Raw genomic sequence first — 25,117 nt, 5'->3', positions numbered from 1 at the left:
CCCACCTGCCCTTCCCTTAACTCAACATTAACCCTAACTTGTTATCAATTGAGTGCTTATTGCGGGTAAGTGCGTAGTTCCTCGGATACTAACATCGGTCCAAGTTTTTCAGCCTTCTTTTTCTGCAATTTCTAACGCCATGTCTCTGTTTCGTTTCTTTCAGATGAGATGCGTGAGTTTGCTCATCAAGATCTTCGTCCAATGTTTCACTTTTCTCGCTTCATATTTGTAATTCTTCTGGTGTTCTGCGTAGTGATTGGTGTTCTACTCGCGGCAACTACGAGTCTTGCCGCTGGCGTCGCCGTAGGAGTCGGTATTTTCGTGACATGTTATCTGCTGTTTTTGTGCGCGTATGTGGCAGATAGACGCTACAACCGCGGAGAACCGTCTTGCGGCATAGGCGGTTACGTAACCAAGGCGGTGGGTACCGTAAAATTGTTGAGCCAACTGGTATTTTGTATTCCTCCGTGTCCGAGTGCCACGAAACCGAACATGCCAGTTCGCTTCCTCTTCACAGACTTTAGTAAATTGACTTGCAGTGGAAGCGAAGCGGCTTCATTGGTCGGAATGATTGAAACGTTATGTGACGTTGTCGAGAAAGAGTTCGGATTTTTCGTGACGAGGTTATATAGAGTGTTTCGGTCCCAACCTTCCGATTATGATGAATCGACGTTGACAGAGGCGCGCTGGAAACGCTGCTGTTGTTGTATACCAACGTTCACGATATTTCTTGCGATTCTAGCGCTTGGTATGATCGGCCTTGTGTTTTTCAGAGTGTACGGGACGAAGGGCAGTTCTGTTATAACAGGCATAGAAATCGCATCTGCTTCGATTGTGGGCGTGGCGGTTTTGATTCACCTGCCCACCCTGTGCTCAATCTTATACTCCTTGGTTTTCTCGCAGAAGAAGCGAATTTCTGTGGTAGCCACACAGCTGGGTTTGAAAGAGGAGGGATTCATCCACGCGCTGAAACAAGAGGTAGAGCTCTTAACAGATTTGGTAAATTGCGTAGATGGATTCACCAGGCATCAGACAAGAGTTGTGATAGTAATTGACGGACTTGACAACTCGGAGCAGTCGAAAGTGTTACAACTTCTGGACTCTGTAAACCTACTTTTCACTGATCCTGAAGCGCCTTTCATTATATTAATGGCTTTGGATCCTCGAGTCATCATCCGGGCAATCGATCAAAGCTTTAGCAGTATTCTGCGAGAGTCTCATATCAGCGCGTCTGATTATTTAAAAAGCATAGTACAGCTTCCATTTTACCTTCCTGAACCCAAGTCTAATTACACCGGAGTGTTGTCGACAGGGGTTGTCACCCTACTAGATGAATTGAGAGGTGAGCTTCAGACTGATAATCCAGGTGCAGCGGAGCGCTCCAGCATGGCACGTTCCAGTGTGGCCGTGGACGATCTAGAGTGGGACGGAGAGATGTTGGAATTCAACGAGGGTGACAACTGTCTCCCTCAGGGGCATAGAGTATCACGGGATTTGCATAACTGTAACGGAGGGGTGCCGAGTCGGATCCATCCCGAACTAGAGCTGCATCACTCCATGCTCTATGAGCCAGAGTCTCATGAGGAAGAGCGCTGTTTGGATCATCAGAAGCTTTTGGACCACGAGTTGGAGCTCGAGGAGCGTCGCCGTATCTCAACTGACCTTGCGCAAGTGCTTGCTGACAACGAGACTGTAAATCCTCTCGGCGTGAAACGCCTCATGAATATCGTCTCTTTAACGTGTCGTCTGCTTCGTGCGCGCGGTATTGATTACTCATGGAAGCGTCTTGCAGCCTGGGTCAGTGTAGTTGATGGATGGCCGTATCGGACATCCTGGCTTGTTCTTCTAATCGAGGACAGCAACACCCGTTTGCAGGATAATGTACCGTTGAAGGATCTTTACGAGGCGACATTGTCCGCCATGCCAGTAATCAATGAAGTGGATTGCGCAGTGGACGGAGACCCTGTGTATTTTGAGACTTTCCTCGCCAGTCATCATCCGCTTCTGAGCACGTCTGATGTGAGGCGTTTCCTGCCGTGCACTGTGCATTTGGATCCGTCGTTACGTAGGCAGATGGTAGAGTGTTTGCATTCAGGAACCAGCGTAGCGGGCAACAAATCTGATACTGGTAGCGTTGGCAAGGGAAATCCACATTTGCAGGTGAGGGGTCGCTAGGTAAAAGGTTAACTTTGTTGTTAGCATAAGTGAATTGGAAATGTGGAAATTAAAATGAGGTACCTTGTGCCTTCTCTGAACTTTAATCTTGGTCCCAAATAACTCGACAGTAACCATGAAAACGTTGCGCGTGGTCTATAAACTGTGCGCCTACTTGAAGCGCAGGTCACACATCTCAGTATTGTTGTTCTTATTGTTCGTCATGTCCACTTTACATTTATTGAGGCCAAACTTTTAATTGCTTTGCTTTGTTCAACGTGCTCGATGAAGCTTGCATGTTTGCGAGCTGCTGAAACTTTAATTATCGAGTTTTGGAGACTATTAAGGATTTGTAGAATTTGAATTAAATCTTTGGTGAATCATGTTGCCACAAAATCATACTTTAACCCTCGTTACACTCAAACTGCTTTTTTTTCTTCTCGCTTCCGCTGATCCATTGTTGCAGTAATGCGTTTCCATACCAAGGACTAAACCACTTTTTGGGTCGGTTAACTTTGATCGGAGGTGAGGGTGGAGTAGGTGAAATAAGCCTATTATTTTGCTTGGGATGAATGTTGCTCTAACAGGGCAAAATGTCTCGACAGTTTTGTGTAAAATGGTGGATACAGTGAATGGTTTGAACCTGGTGGTTTATTGAGAAGGATTGTTGTCGGTAGTGGTGACTACTAGTCATAACATTGTTGAATTGCTTTCTGCAGCAATGTCGAACTGCACTCAAGCGTTTTATCCCCACTAAGCGCTGTGCAGCTAATACCCACAGCTCAATCAATGCGTACTGCAATGCCCAGTTATCAATAAATCATGAGTAAGAGTTAAATCAAAGAAACTCCTCTAACGAGCATGACTGTGTTTTTCAGGTCGGCTCCATAGGAAGATCTGACAAGCAGACAAGCTTAGCTACTTTAACTATCGAAGATGTTTGCAAACAGGTAGGCGGAATAACTTGAGAATTTGTCTAACTTGACTGTAAAACGGGCGGTTTTCAATTCCACATACAATTCTTTTGAGGTTAGTTTGGAGAATTTGGTATTAGATCAACTATTCATCCCCTGATTGAAATTTTTCTTTTTCCTCATCACTCGACCGCTTAATATTGTATTTATATCGTAAGGATTCAATTATGGGATTGGAAGGGTTAATGTTATAAAATCGGAACAAGTTCCAGCTTGATGGGCGAAATGGCTTATTTGCATGCAGGCTTTGTCTTCACCTTTGCTTCTTTTTCGCTCTACAGCTCGCTGAAATGGAGGGTTTGGATCAAAAGCAGATATCAACTTATCAGACCGTCGTAACAGAAAATAACATCAACGGTAAAGTTCTGGCGTCGTGCGACTTATCTGAACTTAGCCACATCATGGCGATGACGTTCGGTGATTGGCAGCTGTTCCGCGCATGGATTCTAACAGCTAGAAATCCAAATCAAGAATGTACAACGTGGTTAGTAACACTGTAAATCTATGTCGATCTTTCGCAACTTTTTTTGTTCCGTGAACTTATTTTGATATTCATTGTACAATATTTATCTTTTGCACGCGCTGTTTGTTATTTTCTTTGCTTGAAATAAGTACCTAAAATCGAACGGTGTTCCTAAGTACCAGGGAAATGGATCGAGTTCGCACTGGAGAACGTTATATCGGGGTGGGGAACCGGAGTTCCGATGTTCGTTTCGTAGGATCTTCGATCTAATGGAGATCCAATTTTGGATACCTTGGTACGAAGGGGGGGGGGAGGGGGGGGGGGCAGGGAGGGTATGAGTATGGGAGGATATGTATTCTGTGTTAGGGCTTGTTTCCTCGTGGTTTTACTCTGTTAAGCAACCAGAGGTGTGGGACTTGCGAATGGTGAGCGCATATTCCCGGTAAGCCTTGAAGCAGGACCACCGGTGGGTTTCATGCATGCTAAACCCACTACAGCATTATTTAACCAAGCTGGCTGGCTGGCTGACTGGCTGGCTGGCTCGTGCGCCTTTCCTAGTTAAAGTCTCGCTGCATCATAGCGACTCGTGCATGACGTGCGTTATCTCTCTCTCATGTCTCATCTTCATTTGTGAACATTACAGTCACATTCATTTTATGTTCACTCAAGTGTCCCTAGTGTATTCATCTGAGCTCCTCCTCGTTCATTTCTTCCAGTCACTTGAGTAACAGATGCGTAAGTCCAGGAGAGATGAATTGCCAGCTGCTCAAGACATCCTCCTCAGGTTAGATAGTTAGCTGCATGCATGCTATTTTGGTGAAGTTTACATCACTGGAGCTTCTCCTGATTTCCGCAGCATTAAGCAACCGGAAGTATTGCTACACTCCATCCACGCATGCTAGTTGTGGTTCATCATAGTTTACACCACTCTCCACCCCGACGCTGGTACTCATCTAGACTCCTGGGTGGGGAGAGGTACGGAGAGGGTTTAGAGTATTGCGTAAGATCACTAGACAATGACCTCAGCTAGAGGTCGAACCCAGACCTCTCAACCTAATACACCACTCTGAACAAAAACCCTTTTGCTATTGAACAGTGCTTTTTATTGCTTTGGTAAGATTTTTTGGTTTTTTTTTTCAAATTAAAATAGCAGAATCATTCAAGAATACGCGATTTTATTCATGTTTAGTAATCTGTCTTCCAAGACTAATTTACACTCAATCATTTTTCGTGTGTTTTCTTGTTGAAATCTTCAGGGGCATGGGATCACGCCAATCCGCTGACTGCCCCTGGGAGGAGCAGCGCAGATTCAACGGAACAAGCTTCACTAGAGTTTCATTCATCGAAAGCCCCGGACATAGTACTACAGCCTCCGTCGGCGCCGGACAGCGAGGAGGAAGACAATAACGGGGAAACGGTTAACACGGCCGAAACAGAACTTGAAAAAGATGAAAACGTAACGAGAATGAATGAGTTATCCGATGGCGATGAAGATGAAGGAGCAGGAAGCTCCAGTGCTGGCTTGAATCAGGTCAAAATTAAGGAAGACAGTGTTCTCATTTCGCTAGAGGACGATATTAACCTCCCACCCCAGCCTCATCTTCAAGCAGCGTTTAAGAACGATGATGATAATGACGACGAGCTCCCTGCTCCTCCCCTTAGCGGTACTGATTTGATTACGTTTAGTGAATCTGAAGACCAACGCGAACGTTCAGACGTTCAGAACGATATTTTTGTAGTTCAGCCGGGTGCTTCGAATGCACAAGGAAAAGCAATTAATACCCCACCAGTCATGGAATGCACGTGTGAGAATCTAAAGCTCATGGAGCCTGTCCAGGAGCGCAAATCGTCCAAGAATTCTCTGTTCTTTGACACGGAAGATAGCGTAGAGGTTGGTCGTCCTGCACCCGTTGTTATTACACTGAACAGAAACGGACCGGTTAAGGCTGCTGTGGCCGTCAAACGAAGCAATAGCTCATCAGGGAGTAGCACAGGTAGTTCCAGTTCAGGTCGATTACCAATTTCACAATCAGTTTCTACTGATGTCCACCACGAGAAATCTGCCCCCAGTTTTTCTCCCTCAATACGACAAAATTCTCTCCCGGAGCCTAGTCACGTAATACGACCCCACTCTGCCTCGGATGTTGTCACTATCGAACATCGGCCCAAATTTTTAAGAAAGAGCCCGCCGGTTGATTCGGACAGCGAACCTGAGTCGTTCGCGCAGGCGTCGGATCCGTTGATTCCCGAACCAACGAAAGAAGATAAAGACTTACAGCGCTGTAGTCGTGATTCAAACGACTTTCCACCACCTCCACCGTCCATCGAAGACAGCTCAAATTTCGACCAAGGGGACTGCCCTTGGGTGCCACTTATGAATCGATTTCAGGTCGAGGCTGGTGGTTCGTCTGTGTCAGAAAGCGAGCAACCGCTGTTACCGGATCGTCGTCCCAGGCCTAAATCGTCAACGGGTGTGATTGAAAATAAAGCGCCCAAATTTCGCACGTATACTCCGAAACCAAAACCAACTTACGTGGAGACGAAAAGTAACCAACATCAAAACCTGAAAAGCGAGACTTGTGTGTGATATGTGGAGTTTTACGGAATCTTTCGGACGACAGCTTTGATTTGACTCAAATTCAGGAAATTTACAGAAGGGTGCAAATGACAGGAGAGCAGTTTGAACAATATCATGGTTGTTATGGTTTACAGGAAGAACCGACCGTGATCTGAAAGCGTTGTATATATTCTAGCGTGTAGTGAGATCAAGTCTAAAATCCTGAAGCTAAAATTCATTTTGAAAAGAAATTCGTTGCATCCTTTGACGAGGTCATTCTGTCTCTCAATATTGAAGGTGTGATAGGAATTATTCCATCAAAATGATCAGATTTTAAGAATCGAGTTAATTTGACATTTCTTTTGTTGAACAATTTATTTGAAATTGAAGTGATAAGAAGCGTGTTTGAGATTTAATCTTTTCAGTTTTTTAAAAATTACGCAAACTTTGAGCTCACGAAGCACCGAATCTTTTACAAGTAAATGATCAAGTTTCTAAGCAATGCTAGGTATCGTGGAATTTTGTTTCCATAGTTTCGATACTCGTTATTTTGATGAAAGAGCGCTTTTCGATTGAGTGTCGTAGAACCAAAAGCAAAGTAGTTCACAACGGCCAATCAGATAAAAGGAAAAAATCATAAAGAGCCAATGAGAACTAACAAGTAGAAACAAGCTAACCGCCTAAAGCGCGGGAAAACGCGGGTGACCAAGTCGTGATTGGTTTTAATTTTGCATCTCATTGGTTGAGAGAGTGGCGCAAGTTTTCTGGACCAATTACAGAGCAAAGTAAAGCAAAGACAAAGCAAACCCGGATTTCTGTTGACTCTCAATTGGAAATTGCTCCAGCAAAGACAATTCGTTCGTTAGATTTCTGGTATGCCGAAAGCGTATTGTCTAGCTTAAAGTTCAATGTTTGAACCTGATTTTTATGTACGTTTTTTAATCTGTTTTACTATTATATATTTATATATACCTGCAAAGGTGAAACCAATGACGTCAGCATATGTAATATTCTTAGTGAACCAATCATAAAACAGAAACATCTTAGCCTAGAAAAACACGGGAAAATAATTGGCGTTAACCAAGGAAAGTGCCGTTTTTCCCCCATCCGATTGGCCAGGGACTCAAGTATTAGATCGATTTCAAACTCAATCAAAGTAAGAGCCTAAGCGAGTGATTCTTTTTCGAATTTGCTAGCTTGTTGATATAACCTTGAAGTGACTTCCTCAAGAAATGATTTCTATGGAGTTGCACAACACTCCATCGCAATTGCAGTCTATTTATTTACAGATATAAGTTGTAAGTTTACAAGCTCGAGAATGAGTTGAGAGAACGAGAAATTATCAATGAAAAACGATCAAACTGCGATGTGTGTGTGGTGTCAATATTTGTGGGTTTGGAAGCAAGGTCTTCTGCAGGGGAGGGGAGAGGTTCAAAACAGTCGTTTTCCCAGGATACTCTTGTACGAATTAGAAGTCAACGCCCTTAATCCTTGGACCAAAATCAAACCAATTTCGTCTGTGAAGCCTTAGTTAGTAAAATGATTGATGTTGATACAAACAAGATTCATATCCACAAGAAAGACTTAATGCTTCAAAAGTGAGCAGTATTGTAATCCCGAAAGGACCCACTGACTTCCTTTTCATCCATGCTTCGACAAAATACTGGTGATATTATCAAATTTATAGATTAAACCAAAACGAACTGGGAGAAGATGGAACAAAACTAAGATATCCTTTAATAAGAAAGTACTAGTAAGAGATCAAATGTTACAAAGCCTTGAAATGTTGTTTTAAAATAGATTTATTTGATTTTTTTTGGTGATTACCTTTGTACAACTACCACTACTACAACATAATGAACCCTCGCAATTAAGTGAATACCAAGAACTGCAAGTTAACGAGCCATAACTGCGACCAAACTTTCCAGTTCAATCGAAGACCAGGACATTGCGTAACAAGGTTCTTTGCTCACGCATCACGAGGCTATGTTCACGCTGGTCTTCGATCCACTAAGAGGTGCACACAGTCTAAAGAAGCTACAAATTACGTCACTAAATAAGTTAGCAGTCCCTTAAAATTTTCCTCTAAGTGTTGGGCGGTAAAACGCGATAAATAACCTAATTCAAATTACTCAAGTTTGTCACACAATAAGCTGTTGTCGCAATACAATCGGAAGAAAAATACTCTTGGGAAGTTCTCATAGAGTGACCAAACTGATCAACCGATCAGGAAAGCGCACGAGCGGAGAAGTGCCCAAAACTCGGGCCAACAATAATTTCGCCCAAAAGAGGAAGTCTCTTCCAATTGTAAATTTAAATTTTACAATTTCCAAAATTATACTAATCTCTGCTCTTGCCCAAACCAACAAATCGACCAAATTTCTGTCCTCAAATGCGAAACAACTTTCAATTTCATAATGCTACAAACTACTGGAATTACACCTTTGAAAATGCAGACATGAGCTCATGCTACACGAATGCTTGTGAAGGTGTAACTCGTTTTAAAATCAACATAAATTTAATTTACCTTGTCGCAAAAAGAAATCTTAACAATCATTGTAAACTGCAAGGTAATTTCAATTATAAACTGCCGGTGACCAAAGCTTCTATATTTTGTTCAACTCCAACTTTTAACTGAAGAGATATTGGGCGATTATAATAACTTAGAGATCTCTATGTACAGCTAAATCATACCGCTATATTGTTTCAGTGGGTAGACCTTGCAAGATAATTTAGAAGACAGTTAAAAAGTTTGAAGAAAAAGAACTTGATTATCAACTCGATTCACTTACAAAAACATATCCTAATTGCAACAAGCTAACCGCGTTTCAAACGCACCCCTTACGTCATTCCCTTTTTTCCTGTCACCCTTGTAACGTCACGCAAGCGACTGAACGCCAACAGAACGTTCCAAGACACGCAAATTCGAACCACGACACGCAACCAAATTTGATAATACCAAAGTAAAGATAATTCCTTCGCAAGGTACGACTAAGGTACGTTTTGAAGCAATCTAACTTCAGATTATTTCTGTTTTTCACATGAAAAAAATCACATAGCAAACCTCAATAAATTGATCAATTCTCTAAAGCAGTGATTCCGAGTTTCGCGATAATTACAGACATGTTCACCTGATAGGTTCCGTTTAATACTTAAGGCCAGCTTATTCGAATTCATATAATCTTCTGTAAAAGAAATTTTTCAAAGGTCCGCAACATGTCATTCAATTCTTGGATCGAAGTTATAGATTAACTTCTCGCTTTTTCCACTTCACTTACCACCTCACCCGTCTAACAAACCGAACACAATCCTAGCTCTGTCAAATCAACAGTGCAAACCACTATGTCAAACCTAAGGCTTTGAAGTCGTCTACAACTGACAGATCCCTTCGAACAACACAGCTACCTTAACAACTCTTGTGCCCTGAAGTTTTTCCTTGCAAAAGAAATATTTCCAGTCTTTCATTATCTGCAAGTACCCTATCCCAAACTTAGTTTAACGATGAAAAAGATAGCCAAGGCCTAGAAGTGAGAACTAGTGAAGAGATTACAAAGCTTTGCCCCAATTGAAGCATTTGATACTCAAAGGTGGTTTCTTTTGCGCAATTTTCACACTATGTATAATTCAATAATTTTTCTCTATGTTCAACCAAAATAATAACAACACCGACAGTTCAACTCACCTTGACAATGATAAAAATAATTTAATAGTTTTCTAGCGTTTGAGGGAATCCCTCAGCTGCTCTAGTGGGATCGTCATAACAGTGCTCGAAGAATATATTTTCTTTGGATAATCAGGTCTCCATCTCCTAACCTGACCAAGTTGAGAGTGAATGAAGAATGATCACCATGGGAACGAAGGAGTGCATGAACTTAGGAGGTAATTTAAAATGAAGTTCAATTTTACTCTTGTTAAATAACAGCTTCGTCTCTGAGCCAGAATGACCGAAGTACTCCGAATATTGACTCCACGGAGTATATTCAATTTGTGCAGGTATCTGTTGAATGATTGACATGGACAAAAACAACCTTCCTAACCAAGAAGGTTTTTGTTCTTGCTATAGTATCTTAATGTGTTTTTTTGATTCAGTTGATCATTATTCCTCTATGGTATCCTTGGCTGAGTCCACAACATGCCACGATAATATTGCACTGCAACTAAAGTTCTCAAACGCCATTTCTTGAAATCTGGAATACATGCCACCTTCTTCACTTCTCAAGTAGCAGTTGTCTTGATACTCATTTGTGTTCAGGAAGTGCCTTCTCACCAATCACAACCAGAAGTGTGACAGTTAACGGTCCACTAGTAATATTTCCATGTACTTTTTTTTGAGTGTTTTCATCTTTTAACTTTTTTTTTTATGGTATTAAATTGGAATGAAGTCAATTGCTTTACTCAAGTCTTCATGGTTTGTTTCTCCTCCCTAGGAGGCGGCCACTTTATCAGTGGCTACAGATCCTTGTTGAGAACTCTCCCGTTTGCTAACATTCGTTCTTTCCCCGGAAGATCCCGAGCCGGAAGATGATTTTCCAGAAGTTGCTTTACCAGACGGGGATTTACCGGAAGTGGCTTTAACTAGACCTGCTTTAGCACCTGCAGATTCTGAAGTTACATTTTCAGAAGCATGTTTACTCGCTGCAGCTGTCTTCTTATCTTTTTCATCAGATGAGCTCTGCTTTTCAACTTTGCGTTCTGCACTCTTCCTTCTCGAATCACTACTCTCAGTGCTTTTCTGACCCTTCTTGTCCTCTTTACCAGTCTTTTGTTCTTCCTTTCCACTTTTTTCTTCCTCTATAGTTGTTTTCTGCTCTTCCCTGCTACTGGTGGGAGGATGGTCATATTTGTCACCGTGTGAATTATGCCGTGACCGTGGTTTGTTGCTGTGCGGATCAACTGGGAACTGATTCATAGGCTGAGGGAAAGCGAAAGAAAACAAGATCAATTCTCTCCAAATAACAATACTTGCATACACAACCTCGTTAACCCTTTCACTCCCATAGGTGACCAAGATAGAATTAAACTTAAAAATATCAGTACAATATTAAGCAGCCAAGTGAGGAGAATTAAGGAAAACATTAATTAGGGGATTAGTAGTGAATCCAATACCTAATTCTCTGTGGTAAAATCATAAGAATTATACAGCAGACAGCAAAGAGAATTAGCCCATAAGCTGTTTAATTTTTTATAACAATACGTACTATGGGTGTATAGGCAGTACATTTTACTGATGACCCTTATAAAGAATTGAAATGCAACTGGACTTAATTAATGACTATACCCTACTACCTGTACAGTTCATAGTACAATACTGCAATACATGTATAGTACAGAGAAAGACTGACCTCTGTGGGAAAGTATCAAGTTTCCTGGATTTGTTTCAATTGTAAGAATGGGTATTCACTAAGACAAGTGCTTAAGGGACAGACTGACAAGCTCTAAAAACTTTTTTTAAGATGTATCATTCCTTACATCATTCCTGAAGTCATCTATTGTCTTGTACTTATCCAGGCGTTTTTGCAAATCTGGGTCAATCTCAAATCTTGCTTTGCCCTGTAAATAAAAGCAAATATATCAGTGGCAGCATAACCATAAACTTAACTCCTTACAACACTTTTTTTCCATCATCAAGGAACAGGCAACAAAAGACTTCCTTTCTTGACCTGTTTCAGCAACTTTCAGACAAGTCTAAACAACTCCGGCAAATTACAGAAATATTCACTTAGAGTTGAAAAACATAAAAAAACATAAAAAAGACTCTTCAAACTCACTTTGTAATATTTGAGGAATGCCCAAAACTTCTCTAAACCATAAAGGTTCCCTGAAAGTAAATTAAAAATAAATATGTTATTTGACTTTACCACAGTGCAAGTTTAAGAAGATCACTGTGAAATATGGGAAGACGTTATTTGTGCTGTGGACATGATTTCACAACAGAATGCTTTACTACTGAGCAACAGGAGATAGCATAGCTAGCCAAGCCATTGTATTTAGGAGTCAAAATTTCTCCTCATAACATATTTGCGATAAAACGGAGAAGAATTTCTTAATTCAATGTTTCAACTCAAATCTTATCACCTTTCTTATTATTTTAAAACACTATGAAACACCTGCCAAGTCACCAACTGAAAATTGCATACCTTGGTCATGATCTCTTAACGTTTCTGTCTGGAAATCTTTGAACAAGTCAGCTTTGAACTTCTTTTCAAGGCCATAGCTAAAGAATCTGAAGAGGCACTCCAGGCCGTACCTAAAAGGAGATGTATTGAGATAAATAATTCAGAACATTTGTGTTTCACAGAACAAGCCAACCAAGTGTCATAAAGCACAAATAGCAATGTAAATGTAGTTAGATTGTGCAGTAAACTGTCCTAGTAAGAGTACACACAATTCTGAGAAGGACTATCGTTGCTTGTAATTACTGATGTTTTGATCATAGGAGTGCTATGATGATGATTTTCACTAAGGTTGTTGAAATACCAGTCACTACGACCAACAACACTCATTCTTGGTACTACTCTCACCAGGGATGCATTTGCTGAAAGTTCCACTAACTTAACAGCCCATAGCCATATCTTAAAATCAAATTTATAGAACAGATAAGCCAGTTCTGGTACCCCATTGTATAATTTTCAAAAGTTTTGAAAAAAGCTTTACAGACCAGATAAGCAACAAGGACCCTCTAGAAATGTGCCCATAGACAGTCAAGATTACATGATCAAATGTTATCATCAGTTTTGAACCATAAATGATAACAAGTTTGTGGGTTTGAAGCTTTGCGATTGATTAATACAACATTACTGGGAAAAAACTCTGAATCAGCTTCCTTAATTTTTTAATTTCCTAGTTAACAGAAGAGAAAGTCACAAGGTCACTGGGTAAGAACATTTCCATTAAGGAGCATTAGAAATTTCCCTTGCATACTGTTGATTAATGTTGCTGTCATTAAGATATAAACATACCAAACAAAAAAAAAAAGAGGAAAACAAAGCTGCGATTCTGAAAATAAATTAAACAAAGTTTCTACATCATACCTATAACCAGCTGCAGCATCCTCTACAGCCAGCATTTTGAACTCTTCATACATTCTCCTGGAAAAGTCAAAATGCATTCCATACATCAATTTTCATCTACTGATGTAAAGACAAGTGATGCAAGAGAATCACAAGCTGTCCAAATCCATGCTCTCACCTATTAAAATGTGATCTCAGGAAAAATGACCAGAATCTAAACAAGGTGTTCATCTCTTGAGACTGACCAATTCCAAGCTTCTTCCTCTCTGTAAGAAAGAGCAAAGGTAAGAAGTCAGCATGGTATCATAGTGGTATTAAAAATTCACCATTTTTAAAAGAGTGACAAACCTTTCAGACACTTGTTGTAATATTTATGGTACCGTTGTTGAGTAAACCCATTATCTTGGAGAAGTTCATGTGAAGGGTGCTGAAAACGTGGTATTGGCTGCGGCACTGACCCATAACTTCCAACCACAGGAGTCATACCCTCAGAGATGCTGAGGCTTGGACTGAAACAAATTAGACAAACAAACATTAGCTTACTTAGAGAGAATTTAAAAGATAATGATATTAAATCCACACATCTTGTGGCTGTAAAACTAGGTGTACAGCACATGCTCTATTTTTACTAGAAGTCTATTCCACTTTGTCTGAGTATGTTGCCTTGCAACACAAAAAAGGGACTATAAGCAGAACATGACCACAAAGGTAACAAGGACATGGTAATACAATAGATTTAGCAAGCAGAACTATAGCTCAACAGGTGTGATTTGTTGTTCAAAACTTATGCATTTCCTAACCACACTCCTTGATAAAAAATTTTGAAATCATCAAAACTCTGCCTACAAATCAACCCAAAAAGACAAATTCCTGCTGCAGGTCAATTATCACTGTGGAGTGCGAGATAAGAAGCTTTACAGACCTTCTAGGTGGCGGATAATCCCGGCTTCCCATAACCCAACCAACATGCTGTTCAACAGGTGGGTTCTGACTGTATTTTGTCTTTCTTTTCTTTGGACCCTGATAACCAAGTTGCAAAAGAATATTAAAAATATGTTAAAATCATCCTGCTACTTTTATTAGAAAAAGGTAAAGACCAAACCTTAACATACAATTTACAAATTCAATACTGGTCTAAGACTAAAAAATGCAAATTTTAAATTTGGCTTTGTGCTTTTGTTCTCAGTAAACTCTGTATAAACATGCACAAGTTAAGTCCCTCTGTAGTTTTTTTTTCCTTTTTTTTTTAAAATCAGTTTCAAATTTTCTTTTGAAACAAAATCCTCTTGATCAGTATCAAAACCTGATGGAAAACATCTATAATTTTTATATAGCACACACATCCACTGTTATAACAGAAAATCAAAATCAGCTTTTGATTCCACTCACCTGGTCACTAAGATTCTCCTTGCTGAATGCAGGGAAAAACCTTGGAGCTACTTTGACATCCTTCCTCTTGGGAGTACGGGATCCATGCCGATTTTCTTGGGTAGGAGACTCGGGTACAGTGGTTGGAAGAGACCTAGACACAGGTTCAGAGGGGGCAGTGTTTGCTCTTGGACGGAACACTTCAGCTGAAGGTGATAATGTAGCATGAGGAACTGTTGTGACAGGAGGGCTGGGTGGAGGGAACTCTGCCTCAGTGAATGAACGAGCTCTTTGAGGTTCCAGGGCATCACGCTGTGTGTTAAATTTGTCCTGACTGACTAGTTCTACGCGTTTCATTGATGAAGAAAGAACCATCTGTGGACAACAAGAGGGGCAAAAACTTCAATAATATGCCATTCAAGTCAACTTATCTGATGCACAATTCAACAACTGAGGAAGTTGGGATCATCCAGACATAATTTTTTGTCTACAACAAAACAAACATGTTACCTTTCTATTTAGGTAACTGTCATCACTATCATCCCAAAGATCCTGCAAGCAAATTCACAAATATTTAAACATTTCAGAAAATTATAAAGTGCTCCTCAAATATCATGAAAACTATCAACTCCTCCAGAGCTAAATTTTACTCCATCTCAAATAACAAGCTGGAATTTAGTTCAGCTCTCCACTATGAACTGTAAAAATGCGCCATACCTGCTCATAGTAATAAAGACCATCATTAATTGCTTTAGAGAGCTCCTGCGTCATTTTTACTCTGGTGACATAGTTTCCTGTCCTGTCATGTTTCTTAATAGGAGGTGGGGTCTGCGTCACAATCATTATTTTGTGTATGTCTTGATCGTCAATTTCGTCATCTGAATCATCATCCCTAATAAAAAAATAAATAGTTCCTTTATTATAACCCTTAAACTCCAAGAAGTCACTGACAAGCTTCTCCCTATAATATCCATACATTACTCAGCAAACAGGTGATGAGAGTACTATATCAGGTGTAAGTTGCTATCTTGATTAAGATGTAACTCTAAATCTTGGAAATTAACTTAAAATAAAATGTGTAGCCACTAGAGGGGTGAATTAACACTCAGATCTTTGGAGTTGGGCTATAGCTAGCATGTAATTTCATCTTGTTCTCTCTTCACCAGGATCTTGCTAAAAAAAAGGCCACAAAATCTCTCTATAAGATAAATTTACGAAGTTGAGGTTTGCTACCCTCTCAATTTTTAGCTCAGTCAGCAGCCAGGTTTTACAAAGTATCAAGTACATGGTTACCAACCAGACACAAACAATGCCCTTCCAGAGATTACTTACCAATCAGAGGAGCATATTGTTGGCTGTTTGCCTTGGTGTTCTAGTTCTTCGTCAAACTGAAAGTCTAGCTCTTCTTGGTCATTGGTGAAACTGCTCACCTATGGGAATGAAATCCAAATCAATAAGTAGGACATCCACAAAGCTGCAATTTCTTTCCCAGGAATATGTCTCCTTGAGATAGTTATTGCACTAAGAACCTATGTGCATGATACGAACCGAAGACTTACAAATAACACACAAAATTTGATGCTTCTTTACATTTTATTTAAATTAAAGTTATTTACAAATTGCCATCTTGTTGACACAATCATCAGTTCTTTATCTACTTTAAACTGTATTTGGGAAATTTACACCTTGACTGATTCAAAAAACAATTGAATGTTAATGTTTCACACCCCACTAACCTTAGTATCCACTGACTTTGTTGAAGACGGTTTGCGTCTTTTTACCTCTGTCCAAGCTTCAGGATCACGCTTGTTGGTTTCTACAACTAAAATAAACAAATTTCCGAGCTTCAATAAAAAAAACTACCTGCAAATTCTTAAATAGCAACATTCGTGATAGGAACTTTTTTGGAGAAGAAATCTCCATCTACATAATGCACTTGAGCAATGATAAGTAGCACAATCACCATACCCACTTCTGTAACATGTATGGAAAATGTGAAAATTGCTAGTTTGGGACAAAATCACTTCTTTAGGTCTGTTTTAAACTCACATTTACTATTACAACTGATTTATTTCAAACTATTTTATTTTTGTCACATTTGATTCAAATTTGTATTTACCCATAATCCCTTGTGGGTGTGGTCTTTTTCACAACTAATCAATTTCGAGTTCACTGACACAGTAAAAAGTAGAAATAATAACATTTTGTATTACATGGAGGCTAGTATCTTTTCAGCGAGATCAACTGGCACTCTAAAAACTGACTTTCCGCCTCTTTTTACAACTTGAAGATCACATCACCGTTTTTCTCTTGGAAATTCAGCTCTCTTTTTGCAATTCTTTTCAATATATTTTAGATTCCTTAGCCTAATCTTTTCATGCTTTTTCCTCCTCCACTCTTTGATCCTCGCAAGCTTTTCTTCCTTTTCATTAACCATAACTCTTGTCAAGCACACTTGAAGCGATATTTACAGATTGCTAAATCTCAGAAAAATTATTGAGCTTGAAGACGCCGCAACCCTTGATAACATTGCAGAAACCCCCAAAACAGGAAAGGTTACCAAGCTGTTTTCAAGACGGAGATGAAAAGATTAAGATGAAAATGGCAGAGCAAACAGCAGATTTCATGGCACTTTTGGTGGCATTTGTGGCAAGACTCAGTTCTCAATATGGCGTCAACATAGTAAAAAGCATAGGAACTTGGTCAAAAGTGAATAATTTGGCTGTTTCTAAAGATAGGGACCCGAAAACTTGGAAATGACAAGAGAAACTTGTGAGCATTGAAGTGCAATCGATTTCTAAACCCGACTTTGCCGCGTTTGAAGTATAGTGGTGAAGGAGAAGGTAAGTCGATGAAAAATATTATTGCGTAATCAGGTTTTAGAAAACTGTAGTGACTGTTTTACACTGATATTTCTCCGTTTATAGTCAATCCTTTAGACTGATTTTTTGCTATTTTAGAACACCAAGTATGAGCATTTGGTTGATGTGTTTTTGTTCCCACAAGATTCCAGTTAAGTCAATCTGCGGACAACAACTTGGTGTACTTCCAAATTCTGAAACCCAGCGTTACACAAAGGATACTTTGGAATGATGAATCTTTTCTATGCGTTTTAATAAACTTGAATCTATGCGTTTTAATGAACTTGAAATGTCAAAGTTTTGCTCAAATGTAGTGTTTACTGTGTATTACCACCAAGATTGTGTTATGCGTTACAACCAAAATTGGCTTGATTTTTCATCTTTCACAGATATTGTTTCGAAGACAGTAATGTGGTTTTCTGATTTTTTGCTTTTACAATAATCAATAAGAACAACTTTACCTGTAAGCAAAGATTTGGCTTCAATGAAAATGTAAACAGAAGAAATCATTGAAAGTTTGCAATCAACCGCCTATGGGCATGGTGATTGTGCTACTCATCAAGGGGTAGCTCAGTTTAGCAAAAAGGAAACTACTGGATGTTTTACCTCTCAGTTCAGAGTCAAACTGCTTGTCCTCTCTGACAGATGCATAACTGTTTGAGTTAATGAACACCAATCCATTCTGCCCTTGTTTTACAATCTCATTGTTCAATCCACCATCAGTGTGTTCTTGTTTTTGTACCTCCATGCTATTCTGCACCCCAATCTCTGCAAATTTCAATTCATATTTACATTTAAATCTAAACATGAAACCTCTGGAGATAACCTTTAATTCTACATTTGTTTATATTATTTTTTGGTTCCATGAAAAAAGGAGAAAAACAAACATAAGTAAACAACAGTGTGTCTATTTCCTTACAAAAATTTTAATGGTTCAAATTCAACTGGAATTTGCTGCTGCTTTCAAAGTAATTAACAGCAAAACATTGCCACTCAGGCTGAATTCAAATTCAACCTAAAGCTGAAAATTTAAAATTGTACTGAGTGTTACCTGCTGGGACATGTTGCTTCAAGGAAGGCATGGGCTCATAAACATGCGTAATGGTGTTTTCAACTGAAATCACATCAGTATTTGCACAGATTAGGTGGCTACCTTAATAACAATGTTGCGATGAAGTTAACCGTATTTTAATGTCACAAAGTTAATAAAAAGTGTCACCGAATGTGTGATCTTTTTAGAAACTGATGTCCAGGTGCCAACACCTAAGAGTTCTGAACAACTTGAGAGTAACCAATACCTACAATCATCAACAAAATGTTTGGGACACATGCCTTTGACAGACCTTTGTGATTTGCAACAGTTGGTCAATAACAAATTCAGTGAAGAACTGACTCAGTGTTAAATCTATTCTCGAACAAAACACAATTCATTACTAATGTTAAGTGAAAGAAACAAAATACCTGTGACTGGTTGGTCTGGAGGGATGGCCCATATAGCAGGGTTATCTTTCTTCCTTATTTTGCCATCAATAATTTCGACAGCTTCACTGCCTCTCAGCGCCTGTGAAATATTTGCTATTAGTGGCTCTTCAAAGTATAACAAAACATCAAGGAAGTAACAGAAAAAAAAGCTTTGAATCATGCCAGACCAGTAGTAGATGAATGAAACATAATGCTATGGATGGGATGAGAATTCACTTTCCAGAAAATTAATAAATGAACTATCTGAAAAAGGTTAAAGGGGACTAAATATCTTTAAAGTACATTTAAGGTGAATACAATTGTGGTTTAAGGGTCGGTACTTTCACCTAGGCCTACATCATGTTATAATATATGAAAAATTGTGTAATTTGACAAAATATCTCATCGAAGGCTACCCTCAATTCCTGAACATTGTGTTTACAAACCTCCAGAATGAGATTAACATCCTGTGTGAGGGCCTGAACCCTATAAAAGCTTGCAATAAGTCCAATAGGTATAAAGCCTTCAGAGTCCATCTGAGCATAACAGAAAAATAAACATACGCAAGTGTGAATTGACATTGAAAATCAGTTTAATTTTGTGAAGACATTAAATTTTTTGCTTTAGATGTGACCAATTATTGATAGGCAATTATTACCTGGCGTCTCAAGAATATGTCTTTAGTAAGATTCTGTTCACTAAAGTAATACTCTCTGTAACAAAATAAGAAAGAATTATTTCAGTGAAACATTTTACACCCTCACATCTGCAAGATCCATGATTTTACACAACTCCTCTTTTTTATTACTACACTTACATCTGGTTCTTAATATATTCTTTGAGTGTCATCTCATCCAAAGTTATAGCAGTGGCGGCAGCAGCAGCAGGGGCAGGGGCAGGGGCAGCAGGTGTGACAGGCATATAGTTACCAGAGTTATAATAAAAACTAGTGCTGTATGGCTGATTTGCAGCATACTGGGGCTGTGCAAAATAAGTTGTTCCATTGTACATCTGATAGCCAAACTGACGGTATGCTGGGTTGTAAGGCATTTGCTGATGACTACCATCCCCTGAAGACAACAACAAAAAAAACATCAGCCAATGCTAAACAATAATTTATTTCAAATCTACTACCAGATATGAAATTTTTGACCCACTCAGACTACTGAACAATCAGTCCAGTTTAGAAATTCTGCTGAACAACTCCTAGTGAGTTAATAAAAAAAAAACACACACACACACACACACACACACACACACAATCTCATCCATTAGTATTTACCCATTCAGATTTAGACATTGCCTTGCCCTGCTGTTAACTCTCACAAGGACTAGAGGTAATAACATGTCCGCCCCGTTAAACACAAGAGACACAGTGATGCTAACGAGGTAATGATATCTTCCCAAAGGATTGTTGAAGCATCAGTCACTACTACTCTCACCTGAATGATCAGGCTACAAGATAAATTAAAGACTGATAATGAGCTCTACCTTCCATGTTCCAAGTGTCAGTCATTTGCTTTTCCAATAAAGCAAAATGCTAACCTAACTCCTCTCACTTATAGATTTTAAGAGATCTTCCACGTGCAGTTGTGTTTGTAGGAATGAACCATCAATCTTTTGTTGTCTAGTCACTATTTAAATACCCACTGTCCAATCAGGACACAGCACAAAACTAAAACACAGCACCTCTGGGTGAACGTCGTCCTCGTCCTCCACGTCCACCTCTTCCTCCACCACGTCCCCCTCTGCCACCCCTCACAGGAGACACATTGCCTGGCACATGTCCTGGACTGAACCTTGTGGTGGGTGACTTTGTCGCCTTGGGGTTAACAGTTGTTGGTGAGGTGGCCTCAGGTGATGTGGGTGATTTTTCCACTCCCGAATCATTAGCAGAGTTCTCTAAGGCACTTTCAGCACCTTCTAAGTTCAGTGGGACCCATTTATGTCTTCCACCTGGAAGCCAGATACAAAAAAAAAATTGTCAATGATTCAACCCTCAACCCTGTAAGGGATAAACGCCAAGCAATAGAAGCAAGTCGAGAGTATTGCATATTAAGTTTACTATTAAGGTGTTACAAAAATTGTTCACAAACCATCAGATGAGAACAGGAAATAATTTGTTGAGTTTAATTTTTTTTAAGCCTTAGTCATCATTGTAGAGAAAAAATTATAAGCAGAAGGTGGCTTTTCAACTTAAAAAGTGCCACACATTTTCCTGTACATCATTGACATTAAAAGTAAAAATTTATCACGGGACATTTCCTTCTTAAGTGTTTTTCAAGATGTACATGTGTTATTGTCTTAATACTACCAGGAATAATAACATATGAAAAACATAACATTTCCTTGCTGTAAATTTACCTTTTACTTTTTCATTATTTGAGATTATTTTAGATGGTGATTGCTACTTCTGTTTTTGTCTTAAAGAATATTTAACAAATGCCAATGGAAAAAAATGAAAAAGAAGAAAAAGAACTATGCGGTTGGTCTTGTGTTGATGACCAACAGTTTCACTAACAAGTACAGAAATATCACAGATACTAGCTAATTATTTAACAGCAGTGATGGGGAAACAAAAGAAAGCGAAATGTAATCCATAACCATCATATGATATTTCTTTGCAGAATGAATTCTCAGTTCTTTTCGGTTGTTTTTCTTCCTTAGGCTAAACAAGAATAACTTCATTTCCTAAAATACTTCTTTAAATAAAAAATATCAACAGCTGTCAATGTGTGTAAGATTTTGCAATAGATATGCATTGAAGTAGAGACTAGAGGACACTCTTCAATGTTGGCAGCTAGGCAACCAAGGAAAAGAAAAACTATTTAATTATTTTTTCCTTGCATTGTGATCAAGTGTCAATTTACAAAGAAAGATATACTTTGAAAGCAATATTTAGAAGAAACATGTCTACAATACCCTATGAAAACTAAAATAGAGATGTTCAAACAACAAAAGTTTTGCCATATTGAAAGTAAACTTTGGCAAAACTAGATTAAACCTTTCAGACTAAGATTTAGAAATTATAGACCTGCTGTTAGAAAGTTGGATTATACCAGCACACTTAAATCATGGACCAGCAGCACAGAAAAAACCACATGTACTAGTGAATTAACGATTAATCATGTTATTACCATGTTCTGCACTTTGCACTACTTTCAGTTTGAGAAAAGTTTCCTAAATGGCCCCATTAAGAAAGGATCAGTTACTCAACCATATGGCATAAATCTTTCATTTTATAGCAAAATATCTTATGGTGAGAAACTGCAAAAAATCACCTTTGAATAAAGAGAGATTAGCTAATGATGCTCAACAAAGCACCACAATGAAAGAATTCTAACATGAGAAGTAGACTTCAGAAGCCATACAATTTTTAACCCACCACTAAGAAGTGTAAATACAAATTTACTACTTGTTGCATCTCATGATTCTTAGGAATATCCTGACCAATCTAAAATTGTCTTCAAATTTTCTTTTGATCACAGATGCTGCCATTTTAAAATAATTAATGAACCTGGCTACAGAAGCAAAACCACAACTCACAGTTCACAAAGATGAGAGAAAACACAGAGAAAATAATTCTTTCTCAAGTCAAAAGTGTCTTTCCATGCAGCTCTAAAGAGCATCCAATCACCAATTACAGAAAAAAAGTGTAATACCTCCAGAGTCGCAAGGTTGTTGAGCAGGATTCAAGATAGCAGCATCAGCAGTAATAGGGGTTTAGTAGGGGTTTCAATAATTTTTTCAATAAAGGGTGGCTGATGATGTAATAGGCAGCTGTGCCCAGAAAAAAGTTGGTAAAATCAAAACATAAGAGCCAATTTTAAAGCCAGACAGACAATGGTAAAAGTTCTAATAAGCAGTGGTAAACTGCTAGTAACCAGCTTTTAATGAAACTACTGCCATAGTCAACCTTTATGAATAACTTAAGACAACTATTCTTCAAATTTGGTTTGTTCATAATTTCATACACACTTTTTAGGACTGGTGAAAAAAATAACTCTTAAAACATTTCACAAGTATGTGACCTAACACATTTTGAGTGTTGCAATAATTTTCATGACAACAAATGATTGCATGGACAACTGAACATTTTGGTGGTATAAACCACCCTGACTAGTGATTTAAATTAACCAAACATATTGGTAATAAACAACACCTTAGAGATAATTTTCATTGTAACCAGTAAGCCAGTTTTAGTTTCATAAGACACAAAAATTGCTGACAACATCTTGATTTCTTCATAGACTTGTTTATCCCATAGACTTAAGAAAAATCATGATGATGCATTTAAAGCTATAGTGAACATGACACCTGACTGGTGTTCCTGTTATGCAAATGCAATTCATAATTGGAATAGTCTCTTCAAATGTATCTTCCCTACACATAGTTTGCCAGATGCACAAAACAAAACTGTCTGGAAATAAAAGGCTTCCAAAAAGTTGAAGAAGAAAGGACAGTGTACAAAGGAACCAAATACTTTAAGTAAAACCTAGGCTACCACAGTAGGAATTAAATCTGTTACTATTTCAAACCACTGCAACAAATATACGGGGTAAATATAATTGCAATTTGGTGCCATAACAATACAAAAAACGTTAGACTAGATTAAAATTATACTAATTAGGTTGTAAAATCATTGACCATAACCGTTTTAGTGAGAGTCAGTTTCAAATTTTAATCTCTTAGACTGGTGCAATTGTTAATAGTCTGTTGTGGTGTATACAAAAATTAGCATGCACAGACATTTAGAATCTGGTGGGAATAAATAAAAGAGCATTCAAACAATTTATTCAGATTAAAGAAAAAAAAGTTTATATAGGAAAGCATAGGGTATGAATACTTGAAATTATGTGTACGGCAAACGATATTTAAATTCGTATAAGAAAATGGTCAAAAATTGTGAGCGAAACTTAAACTAAACAAAATTCCGAGCGTTAAAGGTCAAACTAAACCCAGCAGTATCTTCCCGAGATAAAATGTTTCTCGGATTATGCTGGCTTAGTTGTTTTCTCCAGTTGTTATCGAAAGCTATAAACGAAATACAACACGCGTGAAGTCTATTTTGGGAAGTGTAGGAAAAGGGAATAAGTTTAAACACTTCTATGCCCAAAGAAAAAGCCTTACTTCAGCCAAAAGATACAACTCATTAATATTTCAAACAAAACCATTCCTAGTTGGTGGCCGCAGCGACAATGTTCTTATGTTTGCAGAGAGCACTTTAAACGTGTGTAATTAGATCACAAAACCTTTTTTCTTCGGCGTGGTTTTCTGGTTTTCATCGTCTCCAGACAGTTCGTTTTCAGCATTTTCTTTCTTATTAACAGAGGCCTTCAAAAAAAAAAAAAAAAAAGATTGAAAAACAAACGTTCAGCGAAATCAACAAAGCAAGTCGGTCGTAAATATACAAGGCTAAACATGAAACACAAATGCACATCTACATATCGTCCCTGCCGTAGTGATATTATAATTTGCGTTACCTTTCCGTCCTTAGAGGAAGCCGTAGATTCGCCAGGAGTTGGCCAATTTGTGATATCCGTGAACTCACTGCCCTAAAATTCAACAGACAGCAACACCTGAGCAAATGAATAACCCGCGTTGTGGCTCCATTGCGAGCATGTAGCAAACTAACCACCAACCCTATACCCCTGAGTTTCACTTACCTTGCCCTTGCGTTTAGCGGCTTTCACAACAGTTGGTTTCGCAGCTTCTTCTGAAAGAGATATACACACAGGGACTAAAAACGAGTTGTTTAAAAAACCAGTGGACGTAAAGGAACCTTTTCCTTTCGTACCTTTTTCGCCATTGCTTTTCAAGTGTCTTGTCCAAGGATTTTTCGGCGGGGGAGGTACTTCCATAGGATCATTGCGATTCCCCTCTTTCTGCGAAGTGTTTTCGCTTGAAATATCGTTGTCTTCTACTGCAGCAGTATGGTTTTCGACTTTGACGTGTTCTTCATCATGTCCACAACTGTTGTTAACTTGATTTTTACCCTCCACGATATCAAGTTTCGTCTTAGGAACGCTTTCGACTTCAGTCATAATACGGAGTTGAACGTGTTGTTACGTCGACGTATTTCAAACAATTCCACAAGGCAACCTTCAGCCGACGAACAACCTTGAACCCCACACACGAAGAGCAGATAGTCTCAGATTGTGTCCGCGAAGGTTTCCTGCGTTCTTCCAAAGGTAAACAACCTAAAATATCAGGCAAATTTACCGCTTTTCTTCACCATTCAGCCATGTGGCTAGAGAGACCGAATCTTG

At 38.8% G+C, this 25,117-nt stretch overlaps 2 protein-coding genes across 12 annotated transcripts in view; one reads left to right on the top strand and one right to left on the bottom strand.

The window, feature by feature from the left end:
- LOC131797796 (kinase D-interacting substrate of 220 kDa B-like) overlaps window positions 1-7,515 on the top strand; it is a 31,089-nt gene extending 23,574 nt beyond the window's left edge. For 8 of the 9 annotated variants that reach the window (XM_066161124.1, XM_059115452.2, XM_066161126.1 and 5 more), the window contains 5 exons: window positions 164-2,160; window positions 3,033-3,104; window positions 3,410-3,612; window positions 4,308-4,375; window positions 4,848-7,515. In XM_066161124.1, the coding sequence (XP_066017221.1) occupies window positions 164-2,160; window positions 3,033-3,104; window positions 3,410-3,612; window positions 4,308-4,375; window positions 4,848-6,178 (3,671 nt within the window). In that variant the 3' untranslated portion in view covers window positions 6,179-7,515. The remainder of the gene's footprint in view (window positions 1-163; window positions 2,161-3,032; window positions 3,105-3,409; window positions 3,613-4,307; window positions 4,376-4,847) is intronic. The other variant, XM_066161130.1, reaches the window with a different exon arrangement.
- Window positions 7,516-7,932: 417 nt separating this feature from the next.
- LOC131797797 (la-related protein 1B) lies at window positions 7,933-25,117 on the bottom strand. 3 transcript variants are annotated; one of them, XM_066161131.1, is made up of 24 exons: window positions 24,646-25,117; window positions 24,515-24,564; window positions 24,332-24,403; window positions 24,101-24,182; window positions 20,538-20,804; window positions 19,666-19,918; window positions 19,507-19,561; window positions 19,295-19,384; window positions 18,849-18,948; window positions 18,439-18,501; window positions 17,994-18,155; window positions 16,263-16,348; window positions 15,859-15,956; window positions 15,244-15,418; window positions 15,037-15,078; window positions 14,548-14,901; window positions 14,081-14,178; window positions 13,507-13,667; window positions 13,337-13,424; window positions 13,180-13,236; window positions 12,286-12,395; window positions 11,917-11,966; window positions 11,618-11,698; window positions 7,933-11,060 (listed from the first exon to the last, which is right to left on the bottom strand). In XM_066161131.1, the coding sequence occupies exons 1-24, from the start codon at window positions 24,890-24,892 to the stop codon at window positions 10,572-10,574; spliced, it is 3,330 nt and encodes a 1,109-aa protein (XP_066017228.1). In that variant the 5' UTR covers window positions 24,893-25,117; the 3' UTR covers window positions 7,933-10,571. The 3 variants fall into 3 exon arrangements, with proteins under 3 accessions (XP_066017228.1, XP_066017229.1, XP_058971438.2); XM_066161132.1 differs by having other exon boundaries at window positions 17,994-18,158; window positions 18,445-18,501; XM_059115455.2 differs by lacking the exon at window positions 18,439-18,501.

Source organism: Pocillopora verrucosa, chromosome 14, assembly GCF_036669915.1.
Source record: "Pocillopora verrucosa isolate sample1 chromosome 14, ASM3666991v2, whole genome shotgun sequence".
In the NCBI taxonomy this organism is placed as follows: domain Eukaryota; kingdom Metazoa; phylum Cnidaria; class Anthozoa; order Scleractinia; family Pocilloporidae; genus Pocillopora; species Pocillopora verrucosa.
Note: the sequence above shows the minus strand (reverse complement) of the source record. Positions and strands in the feature narration are given on the sequence as shown.

Bases quoted from the DNA above. Each gene is read 5' to 3' on its own strand.
- LOC131797797 (XM_066161131.1), bottom strand. From the start codon at position 24,892: ATGACTGAAGTCGAAAGCGTTCCTAAGACGAAACTTGATATCGTGGAG. The intron at 18,156-18,438 runs GTAACACTCAGT...TGAAATTTGCAG, and splicing joins GAAGCAACATGTCCCAGCAG to AGATTGGGGTGCAGAATAGC. The intron at 13,237-13,336 runs GTGAGAGCATGG...TGACTTTTCCAG, and splicing joins CTGAGATCACATTTTAATAG to GAGAATGTATGAAGAGTTCA.